Source organism: Populus euphratica, unplaced genomic scaffold, assembly GCF_000495115.2.
Source record: "Populus euphratica unplaced genomic scaffold, PopEup_1.0 scaffold766.1, whole genome shotgun sequence".
Taxonomy (NCBI): domain Eukaryota; kingdom Viridiplantae; phylum Streptophyta; class Magnoliopsida; order Malpighiales; family Salicaceae; genus Populus; species Populus euphratica.
The window spans coordinates 54,235-69,615 of record NW_011500626.1 but is presented as its reverse complement, the minus strand read 5'-3'; the positions used below and the strand labels follow the sequence as shown (position 1 = coordinate 69,615).

The 15,381-nt window shown below is 33.8% G+C and overlaps 2 protein-coding genes across 2 annotated transcripts; one reads left to right on the top strand and one right to left on the bottom strand.

Annotated features, from left to right (window-relative positions):
• Positions 1-378: 378 nt before the first annotated feature.
• LOC105115752 (CASP-like protein 1B2) lies at positions 379-1,373 on the top strand. Its single transcript, XM_011012751.1, has 3 exons — positions 379-667; positions 769-892; positions 975-1,373. The coding sequence occupies exons 1-3, from the start codon at positions 438-440 to the stop codon at positions 1,218-1,220; spliced, it is 600 nt and encodes a 199-aa protein (XP_011011053.1). The 5' UTR covers positions 379-437; the 3' UTR covers positions 1,221-1,373.
• Positions 1,374-1,892: 519 nt separating this feature from the next.
• On the bottom strand, positions 1,893-5,473 carry LOC105115751 (G-type lectin S-receptor-like serine/threonine-protein kinase CES101). Its single transcript, XM_011012749.1, has 7 exons — positions 3,962-5,473; positions 3,727-3,834; positions 3,439-3,617; positions 3,137-3,347; positions 2,780-3,017; positions 2,519-2,669; positions 1,893-2,425 (listed from the first exon to the last, which is right to left on the bottom strand). Exons 1-7 carry the CDS (start codon positions 5,142-5,144, stop codon positions 2,108-2,110), a joined length of 2,388 nt encoding a protein of 795 aa, XP_011011051.1. The 5' UTR covers positions 5,145-5,473; the 3' UTR covers positions 1,893-2,107.
• Positions 5,474-15,381: the final 9,908 nt, after the last annotated feature.

The window sequence follows — 15,381 nt, the reverse complement described above, 5'->3', positions numbered from 1 at the left end:
TTCCCCTCTGAAAAGCGAAAGCGATCCCTGTCCAAGTATGAATAAATAAGCCACTGACATCACCCAAGTTCTTCTCTTGGTTAGCCCCAAAAGGCATTCTTGGGATTTGTTCGAGGAGAAGAATCCTCCACAATTCCAACATAAGCAAGCAAGTGGCATAGAAAATTATGAACCTTGCCTTTGGTGAACAGAACTGATATCTACTGAAAGGGAAAGGAGACTTCCTAACCACCAAAACCAAAATGTGAGATTAAGTTGATGGTTAGACCACCCAAAGGAAGAAAGTAGCACCTCTGGCTTACTAGACTCAACAAAAGAATTTGGTCATCCATTTTTATCTTTTCTCTTAAACTATATATAATGCCTTCCTTGTCTAGGCCTCACATCATAGTTGCTCCATTCATCCAGTCCCAATCTCTCTATTCTCTTTTGTCAGCATGGCTTTGCAAAGTGAAGACAAACTTGAGGTTGGATACTGTAGCTTACAGCCAAAGACAAGGAAATTGGTTCTTTTGATGCTAAGGGTGCTTGCATTTTTTGCCACAGCAGCTGCAACAGTTGTGATGGGACTCAACAAAGAAACTAAAACTCTTGTGGTTGCCACTGTTGGGAGTACCCCGATAAAAGCCTCTCTCACTGCCAAGTTTCAACATACCCCAGCATTTGTGTAAGCCTTGTTAACTCATTTACTTTGCAAGTACATAAACATAGGAATTAGGATGCAGATGTTCAATATTCCTAATTAAGTGTCTAAGATATGGTGTGCAGGTTCTTTGTGATAGCTAATGGATTGGCTAGTATCCATAACTTGGTGATGATTATGGGGGACCTTTTTGGACAGAAGCTTGATTACAAAGGGCTGCGCCTTGCCATGATTGCCATCTTAGATATGGTAATATTCTCAGAACATTTCTCCTTCCAAAAAGAGAAAAACTGTTTATTAACCAAAATATATCTTGCCTAAATGTTTGCAGATGACAGTGGCTCTGGTTTCTGGAGGGGTTAGTGCTGCAGCTTTCATGGCTGAGCTAGGCAAGAATGGAAATTCACATGCAAGGTGGAACAAGATCTGTGACAAGTTTGAAACCTTCTGTGACCATGGTGGTGGTGCACTCATTGCTTCCTTTGCTGGTCTTATTCTCATGCTGATTATTAGTGTGATGTCTATCATCAAGCTTCTAGTTAAACCAAAACCAGATAGTACCATTGTAGTCCCATAATGTAGTGGACTAAATGAATCCTTTCACTTTGCATCATTTTCTGTTGCGTGTGTATTACTCTTGAGAATAATCAACAATGTAGCCTCCAACCTTCTTTAGTTCCAAGAATTGTTACATTGGCCAGAGAAATGCTATCTAGTTGCTTTTAACAACTATGCGACAAAGATAATTCCGTAAGAACATGAAAATGGCTTAATTCTAAGGCTAAGAAAAATCTTCTTATAACGAGCTCTTGGACTTGCACTTGTGATACGCGTCTGCGTCAATAAATATTACTGGAATACAAGTATGAGGTTGAAGATTTGTTTGAAGTTATAGCTGGTCGTCGCTGAATCGATCACACAGTTATGTATTCATTCGTTAGGTGCAATTATTAATTCTTGCCTAGCATTTCTCCAAATCCCATGTTCTATGTGGCATGCAGATGAGTTTGCGTCTGCGGCTCTGGTATCTAGAGGGGCTAAAGCCCGCAGCTTTAATGCAGAGCTAGGGAAGAATGGTAATTCGCATGCAAGGTGGAAGAAGATTTGTTGAGTTTTGAAACCTTCTGTGACCTTGGTGGTGGTGAAGCCATTGCTTTCTTCGCTGCCCTTCTTCTCATGCTGAGCATTAGTGAATGTTATACATGATCAAGCTTCTAATAAACAAAATTCTGAAGTAGCTTTGTAATAATTAAAGAATAAAGAACGTTGTCCTCCCAGACTTGTTTTTAGTTTCAAGAAGTATACAGTGGGCTGAAACGCTTTGTTCCTTTAAACAAAAATGCCAAAAAAGTTGAATTTGCTGGTACGAAAAAATTCTCTGGTGCCAAGACCAAGAAAAATCTTCTCTTATCTACTCTGTGCAAGTGAGTATTTCAATACTCTTACTTGATAAAATCTTTACCTCTATCGTGCTTCCATAGTCGACATAGATACGTAATTTATGGAACTCCCCTCTGCCTTGCCCTCTGCATTGCTTGAATTCGATTGATTGTCCGTACTATATGTTGCACATGAAAACGCTGGCTGTTTGAGCAATGGTAATTGTGCATCACTAGTTAACATCGATAGAACATCTGACATTGTAGGCCTATCGTTCACATTATCTTCTACGCATAGCAAGCCCACATGAATGCATCTCAACACTTGGTTTTCAGAGCAAGAATCCCTCAATGTTGGATCCACTAGCTCAAATTGGTTACCTTCTTTCCATAGCTCCCATGCCTGAAAACAAATTTAGTTGGTGCAAACATTGAAAGCTTACATGCAGAAGTACTATAATACCATATGCTTTTGAACAACATGAAATGAACTTACATATCCCACAAGGTTGAGAGGGGGATCCATTTGAAGAAGGCCACGATTTTTCCTACCGCTCACAATTTCCAACACCAAAACTCCAAAGCTGTAGGCATCAGATTTCACAGAGAAAATGCCTTCCATGGCATACTCAGGGGACATATAGCCACTGTGTTTGCCAAACAATTGAATTGTTAATCTACTGAAGAGTGAAGATAACTGAATGTTTTCAGTTAAAAAAAGAGCAGAGGAACATGAAGTTGTAGATTCATTGCTTACTAAGTTCCAACGATGCGGTTTGTGTTTGCTTCCAATTCATTAATCTTGAAAATTCTTGCCATACCGAAGTCTGAAATTTTGGGGCTAAGATCTTCATTTAGTAGTATGTTACTGGCCTTCAAATCCCTATGAATTATCCTTAATCTTGAGTACTTATGAAGGTATAGGAGACCTTGAGCTATCTCTTCAATGATTTTAAAACGTTTCTTCCAGTCTAACAGCTCTCTCCTTGATTGATCTGTATTCCAAAATAAAGGCAAAAGCTAGAAGATTCCAACAAGCATAAGGATCAACGTCTAAAAGCTTGGAATTTTAAATTTTGAAACATGTGAAAAAGCTCTTCGTAACGCTGCTTACCAAAGATAAATGAATCCAAACTTTTATTACGCATGTACTCGTACACTAACATTTTCTCTTCCCCTTCAACGCAGCAGCCGAGGAGCTTGACAAGATTCGAATGTTGCAGATTAGCTATGAGTATAAGTTCATTTTTAAATTCCACAAGACCTTGTCTTGAAGTTCTTGATAGTCTTTTTACGGCTACTTCTCGACCATCTGGCAATTTTCCCTGAAATAAAATAGATCATTAATCCTACTTCAACATAAAATCAACAAGGTTTTCTTAATCCATTTCTTTGATGTTTTTTTTTCAAGACTACCTTGTAAACAGGTCCAAAACCACCCTGTCCAAGTTTATTCTTTGCTGAGAAAGAATTTGTCGCGGCCATGATTGTTGCAACACTATATACTTTCAAATTATGTCCCTTGTTTCCATCACTTTCGATCTCATGCGTGTCATTCATCGCATCCAATGTCATTAACTCATCCAGATACTTCTCTGCTTAGATTGATATGATAGATTAAGTTAATCTAAGAATTCATGAAGTTCTAATGCTTATAAAAAAAACTTCAGTAAACTTGTTTGTTGTTTAAAAAAGGTTACGTACCTCTGAGTCTTTGCCTTCTCCTGTACCACAAGATACCTGCTAGTGCCATTAATAGAAAAAATGCCACAGAAATTACAATCCATATCCAGATCCTTTCCCCTGATTTCACTGGAAAATTGAAGAAGAAAAATCAATGAGTTGTACTTTAAAAGTCAAAACAACGACGAGGAACATGTATGGGGATTAAAAAATCTTGCAGACAAAACAAAATCTGGACTGGTCTGAAGAGCATTACTTGCTGCTGGTTGTGTGTCTTGCACAATTACAAAGTATTGAATCGAACTGGCACTCAGGTCTCTCGTAAAGTTTCCATACCAAAATGTGCATCCAGTGTTGTTGGCATTACTGCCTCTAATATTAATGCCTGCACACCTACAGTCTTTCCAGCAGATTTCCCTGCAATCACTAATGCTGAGACTAGCATTATTATCATAAACTGCATGACCTCCCTCTACCAAAAAGTCACATGCTCTCAACTCATATCTGTCCCTACTACGGCATGTAGGTTCTGAATCCCATTTCACACATCCCATTTCTATGTTGTTTCCATTACAAAGGTTGCCTCCAGAAATTTGTTCATTGCTTTGCTCTTCTAGCCCCCCACCAAATTGCAGCAGCCACTTTGAAAATCCCGTCTTCGGAGGAGTTAATTTGTTTCTTGCCACCGTGAACATAAAGTAATCCTCATCAATGTTTGAAACGATAAGAAAAGTATAGTCGAGTCCGGGATTGGGCCGAAAAGTTTCAAAGCTGCCATTGCTCCTCAATGGTCCACTAGTCCAATAAATCTCTGTTCGTCGCTTAACAACTAATTCCTGTCTTTTGGGCTCCCACTCAAATGTGAAAGCACCCGAAGCTGGGACTAAGTCACTCATCCATGATGTAAGGGACCGGACTTTACCAGTTTTATGGTTGATTCCTAACTTCATTCCAGGCATGAAGGTGTCGGTAGGATCATCAAAGCTTTGCCATAAAATCTGATCGCTGCGAGAATTTGCATCTTTCACAACAAAATTACCTGAATCTTCTAACGTAGCTGTTAACTTTGTGGTGGGAGATCGAGTTGAGTAAAAATCAACAAGATTCCCACCTGAGTACGCAACTTTCATGGTTCCTGAATCCCCATCTATTTCAAGAACTCCCGAATCATCTGCTATAGGTTTGTCTCTATTAGCTATCCAGATGGGGTGGCTTGTATCATTTTGGTACCATATTCCCAAGTAGCTAGCATTGGACTCAGTAGAGCCAAGTCTTACGAATCCTAGGGTGAAGAGCCTATTTTTGGAGACAAGTCTTCTTGAAGAATCGAGGGTATCTCCACCTTGGTAGAGTGTGTCTGCTGCTAACGAAAAGGTGGGACAAAAGCAAACCAAAAAGATCAAGAGGATTTTGGATGAAAGAAGGCTTCTGCTAGCCATGGAGGAAAAAAAACCCAGAAAAATCTAGACATATGATAGGATTGACATGTCTTAGTTAATGAGTATTATGTTTGTATGTGGTTCTGGGGGGGAGGTTGAAATTTCCCGAGTCAGTCGAATGGCATAGTCTCCCCTCAGGTTCAATTTTTCCTAGCTAACATAATTGAATTTGGGATCCTTCTACGGTGATGCCTTCTTTTACCGGATTCTGAGTCCATAAATGAATCCTTGTTGTAGCTCGACTATTATTTATGGAATCCAATCATGGTCTTGAATGGTTCAAATCCTATGCCGCGGCATTGAATGAGCAGTTTTTTGGAAATATTACACCCATTTCGAGCTTTTTTATGATTTAGAAACATTGCAAAATATGTTTCAGGAAATTTCTGTATACCATTTTAGAAAATGACTAGATTGTTGGCAACGGGTAGGACCAAAATTTTCTGAATAAAAAGATGTTGAAGTGTTTCTAACTTCTTCTCGAGTAGAAATTAAAAAATTAATTAAAATATATGAAAGTTGATTTAATGTAATCTAATTAATTTGATAAGTCCAAAAATAATATGGACAACAACTAAAAACTTAGCTTAACAAAATGATATTCTTTTATATATACATTAAGATGATAATATATTAGATTAACTTGGGTTAAATGAGGTTACCCTATTTAATTTACGATCTAGACATGAGATCATAATAACCCCATATAAATCAAATCAAAATACATTTTGAAACACAATCCCCAATCAACCCAATATTTTAAGAAAAAATTAAAAAAACTAAATTAAAAAAAAAAAGAAAAACTAAGTCAACTCATGTTAACTTGCTAAATCCACAACTTGAGTTATAAGACAAATAACCTCGTAAAAAAAATAAATGAAAACAAATTATTCCAATTAACATAATGTTAAAGAATGAAATTGAAAAGAAAATTAATTAAAAAAACACAAAAAAGACTAAAGTCAACTCAGGTTAACTGTTAAACCCATGATCAAGGTTATAAGAGTACAATAACTTTACAGAAAATAAATTAAAAAATGACTTGAATCAAACAGGTTACTATGTCAAATTCACGACTTGGGATCATGAAAATGTGATAACTCGATATAAAACAAATCGAAAAAAATCATAAAACATAATCCCTAATCAATCCATTGTTGAGAAATAACATTAAAAAAAATCAATTTAAAAAAAGAACACAATAAAACGACCCGAGTAAACCCAAATTAACCCTCAAAACTCGTGATTTGAGTCACAAAATCGGGATAACTTAATAGAAAATAAATTGAAACAACATAAAGTCTAATTCTTAATTAACCTAATGTTGAAAAATGTAGTTGAAGAAAAAAAATGTTAATGAAAAAAAAACCCAAATCAACCGCATTAATACATTAAAACCACAACAAATGTTATAACACTAAGATAATCATATAAAAAACAAACCATAACAAATCATAAAACTTAATCTCTAATCAATCAAATACTAAAAAATATGTTTTTTTTTAAATAAACCAAAAGCAAAATAATAATAATAATAATAATAATAATAATAATAAATAGTATTTTGTGAATCACCACCTCTTTTACTTTTTTGTTAATTAATAATAATCAAAGTTCATTATCGATCTTTGGTTCAATGTTTCTGAAAAATCATGCAAGAATTTTGCCTTCCATGCGATGAATTTGTAGCTCAACGGACACCATGTGTCGTTATCGTGATCTTCTCATTAAGTCTCATGTTGCTGTGATCTTCTCATGAAGTCTCATGTTGCAGTTTAAAAGCAACTTGACCTTTCTCCTATATTATTTGTTTTCTTTCCTTAATTTTTCTTACATGTGGTTTAGTTTAGTAATCTTCTCTGACATTTCAGTCTTTGAATAATCCATGAATTGTATTAATCAAGATGATTTTCGCCTCCCTGTTTCTTTGGAAAAGATGAATACTTGTACAGTGTCAATGTTTCGAAGTTAATTACTTGTCTGAAAATATTATCTGATCATTGCACAAAAAATTAAAAAAAACACCAAAAAAAAAGAAAGAAAAAAGAAAACGACAATTTCATAGTCAAAGCACCCTCTACTTCCTCAAATCATCTAATAAAAAATATAGTTTTCAAACCCGATTAAAAGTTAACCTGATTAAAATAATATCAATTAAATTAAAATTTTTTAAAAATAATATTAAAATTTTAATATTCTACATAAAAATCAAGATACAATCTATTTAGATATAAATTATATATATTATAAATAATAAAATTTTAAAAATTATTTGAAATTTTGTTATTTTATTTTTAAAAAATATTTTTTTCTTTTAAATTGAAGTATTTAAACTAAAATTTTTTTTATTTCACTTTATTTTTTTGTGTGAACAAAAACTATATATTAATACTCACATTAAAAAAATAAAAATCTCTTCTAATGTTTTGATAATAAACTTTAATATAAGTTAGTAATGCATAAAAAAAAATATTGTACAAATTGAAACGAGAAAAAATGGAAAATCTCTTCTTATCACCCCCTATATGACGCAACGCCTATTCTCTCCCAAGCTTTATATTTTGCTCCTCCTTTGATATGTCAATCATTCCTTTAGTTTTTTCGAGTTGTTAGTAACAATCCTAAGCTCTCTCAACCTTTATTTTCGCGCCTCCTTTGGCTGCAACCTTTCAGTTTTCGGTTTTTTAACATGCTTCGAAAAAAAAAAAAAACTAACCTCCCTATTCATTTATTTTTTCGATTTGTTTACTCGAACATGCTCACAGATAATTTATTAAAAAAGAACTGTAAATGTCAATTAATATATCAGGATTTAGGGTTTCCAGAGATTTGTTGGCATGAAAAAAAATATTTTAACTATTTTTTTATAAGTTTTGTTGAGTTTTTTGGATCACGAATTGACCGGCAAAACAGGCCATTTGCATGCCCAGCCAGCACCAGGCCCGGGTCACCTGAATTATAGGAATCATTGTCTTGAATTGTTCAAATTCTTTGTCGCGGTATTTAATGGACAGTGTTTTGGAAATATTAGATCCATTTCGAGCGTTTTACATGCTTGGAATCATTGCAAAATATGTTTCAGGAATTTTGGTATACCATTTTAGAAAATGATGATCAAAGCTCAATAACGATATCTGGTCCAATCGTTCTGAAATATCATGAAAGAATCTTGCCTTTCACTTAATGAATTTGTAGCTCAACCGACGCCACGAATCCTTCTCCTGTTCTTCTCATTAAGTCTCATGTAGGAGTTTAGAAGAAATTTGAAGGCTAAACCCCAGTGTATTGGATTTAGTAACCCATCTAACTCACATCTCGTTAGATTCAGCACATAGCTGAACCCAAGCGTGTTTTTTTAGGTTCAGCATATGGTTGAACCTAAACTTATTAAGTCTAATAATTTACCAGATCTATGTTGCTTTGGATTTAGCACTTAGTTGAACCCAAATTTATTGATTTTAGCAATTAGCAAACTCACTTAGTGTTAGGCTTAACTCATGGCTAAGCCATCATTATCTTAATGTTGTTTAATGAATGATATTATTGATGACATACCAGTAAGGGAGACAAAGTCCTTAATTGACATTTACGGCAGGTGTAATGTTGCTGAAGTAGAACCAATAGATTTTGAAGAAGTTATCAACTCACAAGTATGGATAGCTGCAATGAAAGAGGAGCTCACGATGATAGAAAAGAATGAAGCATGGATACTGGTTGACAGACCTGTTCACAAGAAGATAATTGGTGTGAAATGAATTTTCAAAACCAAATTGGATGCAGATGGGAGTATCAACAAGCACAAAGCAAGACTCGTAGTGAAGGGTTATTCCATTGACTTCACTGATACATTTGCACCAGTTTCTAGGCTTGATACAAAAAAGCTCTTGCTTGCTCTAGCAGCACAAAATGGTTGGCATATTTTTCAGTTGGATGTTAAGTCTGCATTTCTGAATGGTGTTCTAAATGAAGAAATATATGTTGAACAACCTGATGGCTTTGAAAAGGAGATCACATCAAACAAAGTATATTTGCTAAAGAAGGCTTTGTATGGATTTAAACAGGTTTCTAGAGCCTAGTACAGCAGATTGGATGGGTATTTTTTGAGTTTAGGTTTTGAAAGAAGCATGAATTAAGTAACTTTATATGTGAAAAATGGTGACAAACATACCCTAATCATTTCAGTGTATGTAGATAATTTATTGATTGTAGGAGATAAGGAGCAGCTGGTAGAGGAGTTTAAAATCAACATGAAGGATAAGTCTAATATGAATGAACTTAGTTTGTTATCATACTTTTTAGGCATGGAAGTAACTCAGTCAGAGCAAGGTTATTTCCTATGTCGGAAGAGGTTTACAATGAAGCTACTAAATAAATTTGTAATGGAAAATTGCAAACTAGTCAGTACACCTATGGTACTGGGACAAAAGCTAATGAAGGAGGATGGAGCTCCCAAAACTGATGGAAAAGCCTACAGAAGTTTAGTTGGCAGTGACATGACCAAAAGATTGATGTCTTCCCCCAAGTGGAGGAGTGTCAAAGTAATAAATAACCCGGCAAGACCGGGGTCGAACAACATGGAGGTTAATTGTACAAGTTATAAACAACAACAATAATAATATTAGTAGCAGCAATAATAATAATAATAATGATACTACTAGTAGTAGTAGTAGTAATAAAGAGGAGGAGGAAGAAGAAGTTGATGAGAACTTTGAGATGGAAGATTAATGTAAGGATTAAACAATGATAATAATAAATGCCAAGATTAGAGGTTCCACTAATGATATGTCAAATAAGTATAGTATAAACTCTTATTATTCAATTGGAAACCACATACAAAGAAGGTTCCAATCCGATTATAAATTGTTAACATGATCACATTAGTTATCTTATTCGATTAATGATAATACTTGTAAATCTTGTCAGGCATTCATGATTATAACTTATGTTAACAACAAATCAAGTTCCTTTCATAGTTCAGGTGTCGGTTATATCAAATAGTATGGACTATAAGAATACCAAGTATTTGTTGTACCAAATGTTATATAACATAAATCTAGATTAGTCATTTAACAAGCAAAGTATTAAAGAGTGAACAAGATAACAAATGCAAAACATGTTAATATCAAACATTAAAGTCCATATTAAGTTTAGTGAAGAAAAAAAGGAAAATCTCTTCTTATCACCCCCTATATGACGCAACGCCTATTCTCTCCCAAGCTTTATATTTTGCTCCTCCTTTGATATGTCAATCATTCCTTTAGGTTTTTGCGAGTTGTTAGTAACAATCCTAAGCTCTCTCAACCTTTATTTTCGCGCCTCCTTTGGCTGCAACCTTTCAGTTTTCGGTTTTTTTAACATGCTTCGAAAAAAAAAACTAACCTCCCTATTCATTCATTTTTTCGATTTGTTTACTGATTATGAACATGCTCACAGATAATTTATAAAAAAAAAAACTGTAGATGTCAATTAATATATCAGGATTTAGGGTTTCCAGAAATTTATTGGCATGGAAAAAAAATTATAACCATCTCTTTTATGGGTTTTGCCGATAAATCAAACCAACTGCATGTCCAGCCAAAACAGGCCGGGTCACCTGAATTAGAGGAATCACGGTCTCGAATTGTTAAAATCCTTTGTCACGGTATTTAATGAGCAATGTTTTGGAAATAGATCCATTTCGAGCGTTTTACATGCGTAGAATCATTGCAAAATATGTTTCAGGAATTTTGGCATACCATTTTAGAAAATGATGATCAAAGCTCAATAACGATATTTGGTCCAATCGTTCTAAAATATGACGAGAGAATCTTGTTTTTTTTTTTTTTTATGTTTGAGAGTATATTTGTGGTTGTTTTTTAAAATGTTTTTTATTTAAAAATATATTAAAATAATATATATTTTTTATTTTTTTAAATTTTTTTTGACATCAGCGTATTAAAATAATCTAAAAATATTAATTTTAAAAAAATAAAAAATTATTTTTTCTTAAAAATATACTTGAAACGTAAAACCATGATCAAATTAATGAATTTGTATCATTATCCTGTTCTTCTCATTAAGTCTCACGTTGGAGTTCAGAAGAAATTTGACTTGTTCTCCTATATTATATGTTTTGTTTCCTTAATTTTTCTTACTTGGTGGTTTGGTTTGGTAATTTTCTCTGACATCTCAGTCTTTGAACGATCCTGCATGCATGAATTGTATTAATCAAAATGATTTTGGCCTGCCTGTTTCTGTTGAAGTTATGGCACAAAGCTTGTCTCGGACATATGTTATTTTTTTTTATTAATGTATATCTATTAATAACATCATTATCTTAATGTTGTTTAATGAATGATATTATTGATGACATACCAGTAAGGGAGACAAAGTCCTTAATTGACATTTATGGCAGGTGCTATGTTGTTGAAGTAGAACCAATAGATTTCGAAGAAGCTATCAACTCACAAGTATGGATAGCTGCAATGAAAGAGGAGCTCACGATAATAGAAAAGAATGAAGCATGGATACTGGTTGACAAACCTGTTCACAAGAAGATAATTGGTGTGAAATGAATTTTCAAAACCAAATTGGATGCAGATGGGAGTATCAATAAGCACAAAGCAAGACTCGTAATGAAGGGTTATTCATAAGAGCCAGGTATTGACTTCAGTGACACATTTGTACCAGTATCTACGCTTGATACAAAAAAGCTCTTGCTTGCTTTAGCAGCATAAAATGGTTGGCATATTTTTCAGTTGGATGTTAAGTCTGCATTTTTTAATGGTGTTCTAAATGAAGAAATATATGTTGAACAACCTGATGGCTTTGAAAAGAAGATCACATCAAACAAAGTATATTTGCTAAAGAAGGCTTTGTATGGACTTAAACAAGTTCCTAGAGCCTAGTACAACAGATTGGATGGGTATTTTTTGAGTTTAGGTTTTGAAAGAAGCATGAATTAAGTAACTTTATATGTGAAAAATGGTGACAAACATACCCTAATCATTTCAATGTATGTAGATGATTTATTGATTGCAGGACATAAGGAGCAGCTGGTAGAGGAGTTTAAAACCAACATGAAGGATAAGTCTGATATGAATAAACTTGGTTTGTTGTCATACTTTTTAGGCATGGAAGTAATTCAGTCGGAGCAAGGTTATTTCCTATGTCGGAAGAGGTTTACAATGAAGCTACTAAATAAATTTGTAATGGAAAATTGCAAACTAGTCAGTACACCTATAGTACTGGGACAAAAGCTAATAAAGGAAGATAGAGCTCCCAAAACTGATGGAAAAGCCTCTAGAAGTTTAGTTGGCAGTGACATGACTAAAAGATTGATGTATTCTCTCAAGTGTAGGAGTGTCAAAGTAATAAATAACCCGACAAGACCGGGGTCGAACAACATGGAGGTTAATTGTACAAATTATAAACAACAACTATAATAATATTAGTAGCAGCAATAATAATAATAATAATAATAATAATAATAATAATACTAGTAGTAGTAGGAGTAATAAAGAGGAAGAAGAAGAAGAAGAAGTTGATGAGAACTTTGAGATGGAAGATTAACGTAAGGATTAAACAATGATAATAATAAATGACAAGGTTAGAGGTTTCACTAATGATATGTCAAACAAGTATAGTATAAACTCTTATTATTCAATTGGAAACCACACACAAAGAAGGTTCCAATTCGATTATAAATTGTTAACATGATCACATTAGTTATTTTATTCGATTAATGATAATACTTGTAAATCTTGTCAGACATTCATGATTATAACTTATGTTAACAACAAATCAAGTTCTTTTTATAGTTCAGGTGTCGGTTATACGATATAGTATGGGCTATAAGAATACCAAGTATTTGTTGTACCAAATGTTATATAACATAAATCTAGATTAGTCATTTAACAAGCAAAGTATTAAAGAGTGAATAAGATAACAAATGCAAAACATGTTAGTATCAAACATTAAAGTCCATATTAAACATATGAAAGATAACATATGCAAAACATGTTAGTATCAAACATTAAAGTCCATATTAAACATATGAAAGATAACATATGCAAAACATGTTAGTATCAAACATTAAAGTCCATATTAAACATATGAAAGATAACATATGCAAAACATGTTAGTATCAAACATTACCAAGTATATGAAGATCAAGTTCTATGCTATTAGGCAATTCCAGCAAGAAGGGGAACTAGAGATGATATACTGCACTTCAAAAGAGCAATTAGCAGACCTGTTTACCAAGCTTTTAGGTAAAGATAGATTTGAAGATCTAAGGGAGAGGATAAGAATGTGCAGCTTTGGAACCAAATAGGAGTGTTGAAATTATGGCACCAAAGCTAAAATTAATGCCTCAGCCATATGTTATCTTTCATTATTGTCTATCTATTAGTAACATCATTATCTTAATGTTGTTTAGTGAGTTTTTACTTCTTTAGATATGAAACTTATTTAGGATAAGTTACATAGCTCTTTAAATGAAAGAGTTTATGTTATTTATGTTTTTTAATTTTGTTGTGATTGATTTCATCTATAAATAAGAGCTAAGGGATGACAGTAACCTAAGAAAAACATTATGCTCTTTGTTCTTTGCTATAAGTTCTTTGTTCTTTGTTTTTTTGGTTATTAACATTCAGTTCTTTATATACCTATTATCAACAGTTTCTTTGGAAAAGATGAATACTTGTACAGTGTTAATGTTTATAAGTTGGTTACTTGTTTGAAAATATTATCTGGCCATTATACAGGTTTTGAATGTAGTCGAGGCTAAAAGAGATGAGTTTGAAAAATTTCTAGACCCATGTTGCCTTGGGTTCAGCTCATGGCTCAACCCAAGTATATTGGATCTGGCAAATCACCAGACTTAGTTAGTCTTGGGTCAACACATGGCTAAACCCAAGTGTATTGGGTTTAGTAACCCGTCGAACTCACATCTCGTTAGATTCAGCACATAGCTGAACCCAAACGTGTTTTCTTAGGTTCAGCATATGGTTGAACCTAAACTTATTAGGTCTAATAATTTACCAAATCTATATTGCTTTGGATTTAGCACTTAGTTGAACCCAAGCTTATTGGTTTTGGCAATTAGCAAACTCACTTAGCGCTTAACTCATGGCTGAGCCAAAATATATTAGATTCGATAGATTGTTAGACCCATATAACCATAGGCCTAACACATGGTTGAGTCTATATAGCATCAAAGTTTTTAAGTCAAAAATGCTGACTTATCAACATGACAAGACATGTTTCTTTGAATAAAATATAATTAATCATATATTTAAGTAAACAAATTCAAATAGTAGATGCTTGTCCCAAGTCAATTTTTTCCTCTCTTGTTTGGCCTTAACCCTAGACAAATGAACATAGTTCATGGATATAAATATATGATGAACCATTAGACAAGAAAAATATTTTTTTACATTTTGACATTATAATCCTCATCTTTTTCTTTATTTCTTGCCAATAACCATAAACATATAAACACATAATATTGCCTTTAAGGCTTCATTCATCTTACATTAGTGTTACTTAAACATCATAGGATCCTTTGTACCATATATGAAACTTGTTTTTATAGAAAATAATGAATCACTAAGCTTCTCTTCAATAACCTCCGAAGCCTATTAACTAGCTAGTCTAACATCTCTAAAAGTTTGCTCTAGAGTTCATTAGGGCGCTATACGTGGGAACTGCGAAAAAAGTCCGATCCATTTTCCTTTTATTTTTTACTAACAATTTATCTTTGTCCATAACATATAATCTAGAAACTCCATGTAACGAGAGGGTTAAAGACCTTTTTACTACAAGCACTCCATTATCATCTTTAAATCTTTAACAACTTGCCTAGCAAGTGAGAATGCTCACCAAGGCTTTTCTAAGCATACAAGAATAGCTTGGGGCCTTGCCTCTTCCTTGGAAGGTACGCAGCTCATTTATCAACACCACCACTTGTACTCCTAACATGTACTTCCACGGGCCAGTTTGTTCGAATCCTTGGTTGCTTATATGATAGCCACTGGAGGTTTACATGGTCGTTAACTTCAGGACCTGTGAGATTCGTCGTGGTGCGTGCAAACTGGCTCGGACACCCACGTTAATCTAAAAAAATATGCATTCTTTAGTGAGGCATTAAAGGGTTCACCATTGGCACTCTCCACTTACGAAAAAAAGATGTTGGCTGACACGACGAAAAGATTGTTGTCTTCTCCCAAGTGCAGGAGTGTCGAAGTAATAAATA

Coding starts and splice junctions, on each gene's coding strand:
- LOC105115752 (XM_011012751.1), top strand. CDS start 438: ATGGCTTTGCAAAGTGAAGACAAACTTGAGGTTGGATACTGTAGCTTA. Junction 668..768: donor CAACATACCCCAGCATTTGT/GTAAGCCTTGTT, acceptor TATGGTGTGCAG/GTTCTTTGTGATAGCTAATG. Junction 893..974: donor TGATTGCCATCTTAGATATG/GTAATATTCTCA, acceptor AAATGTTTGCAG/ATGACAGTGGCTCTGGTTTC.
- LOC105115751 (XM_011012749.1), bottom strand. CDS start 5,144: ATGGCTAGCAGAAGCCTTCTTTCATCCAAAATCCTCTTGATCTTTTTG. Junction 3,835..3,961: donor AGACACACAACCAGCAGCAA/GTAATGCTCTTC, acceptor TCAATTTTCCAG/TGAAATCAGGGGAAAGGATC. Junction 3,618..3,726: donor GAGAAGGCAAAGACTCAGAG/GTACGTAACCTT, acceptor CAATCTAAGCAG/AGAAGTATCTGGATGAGTTA.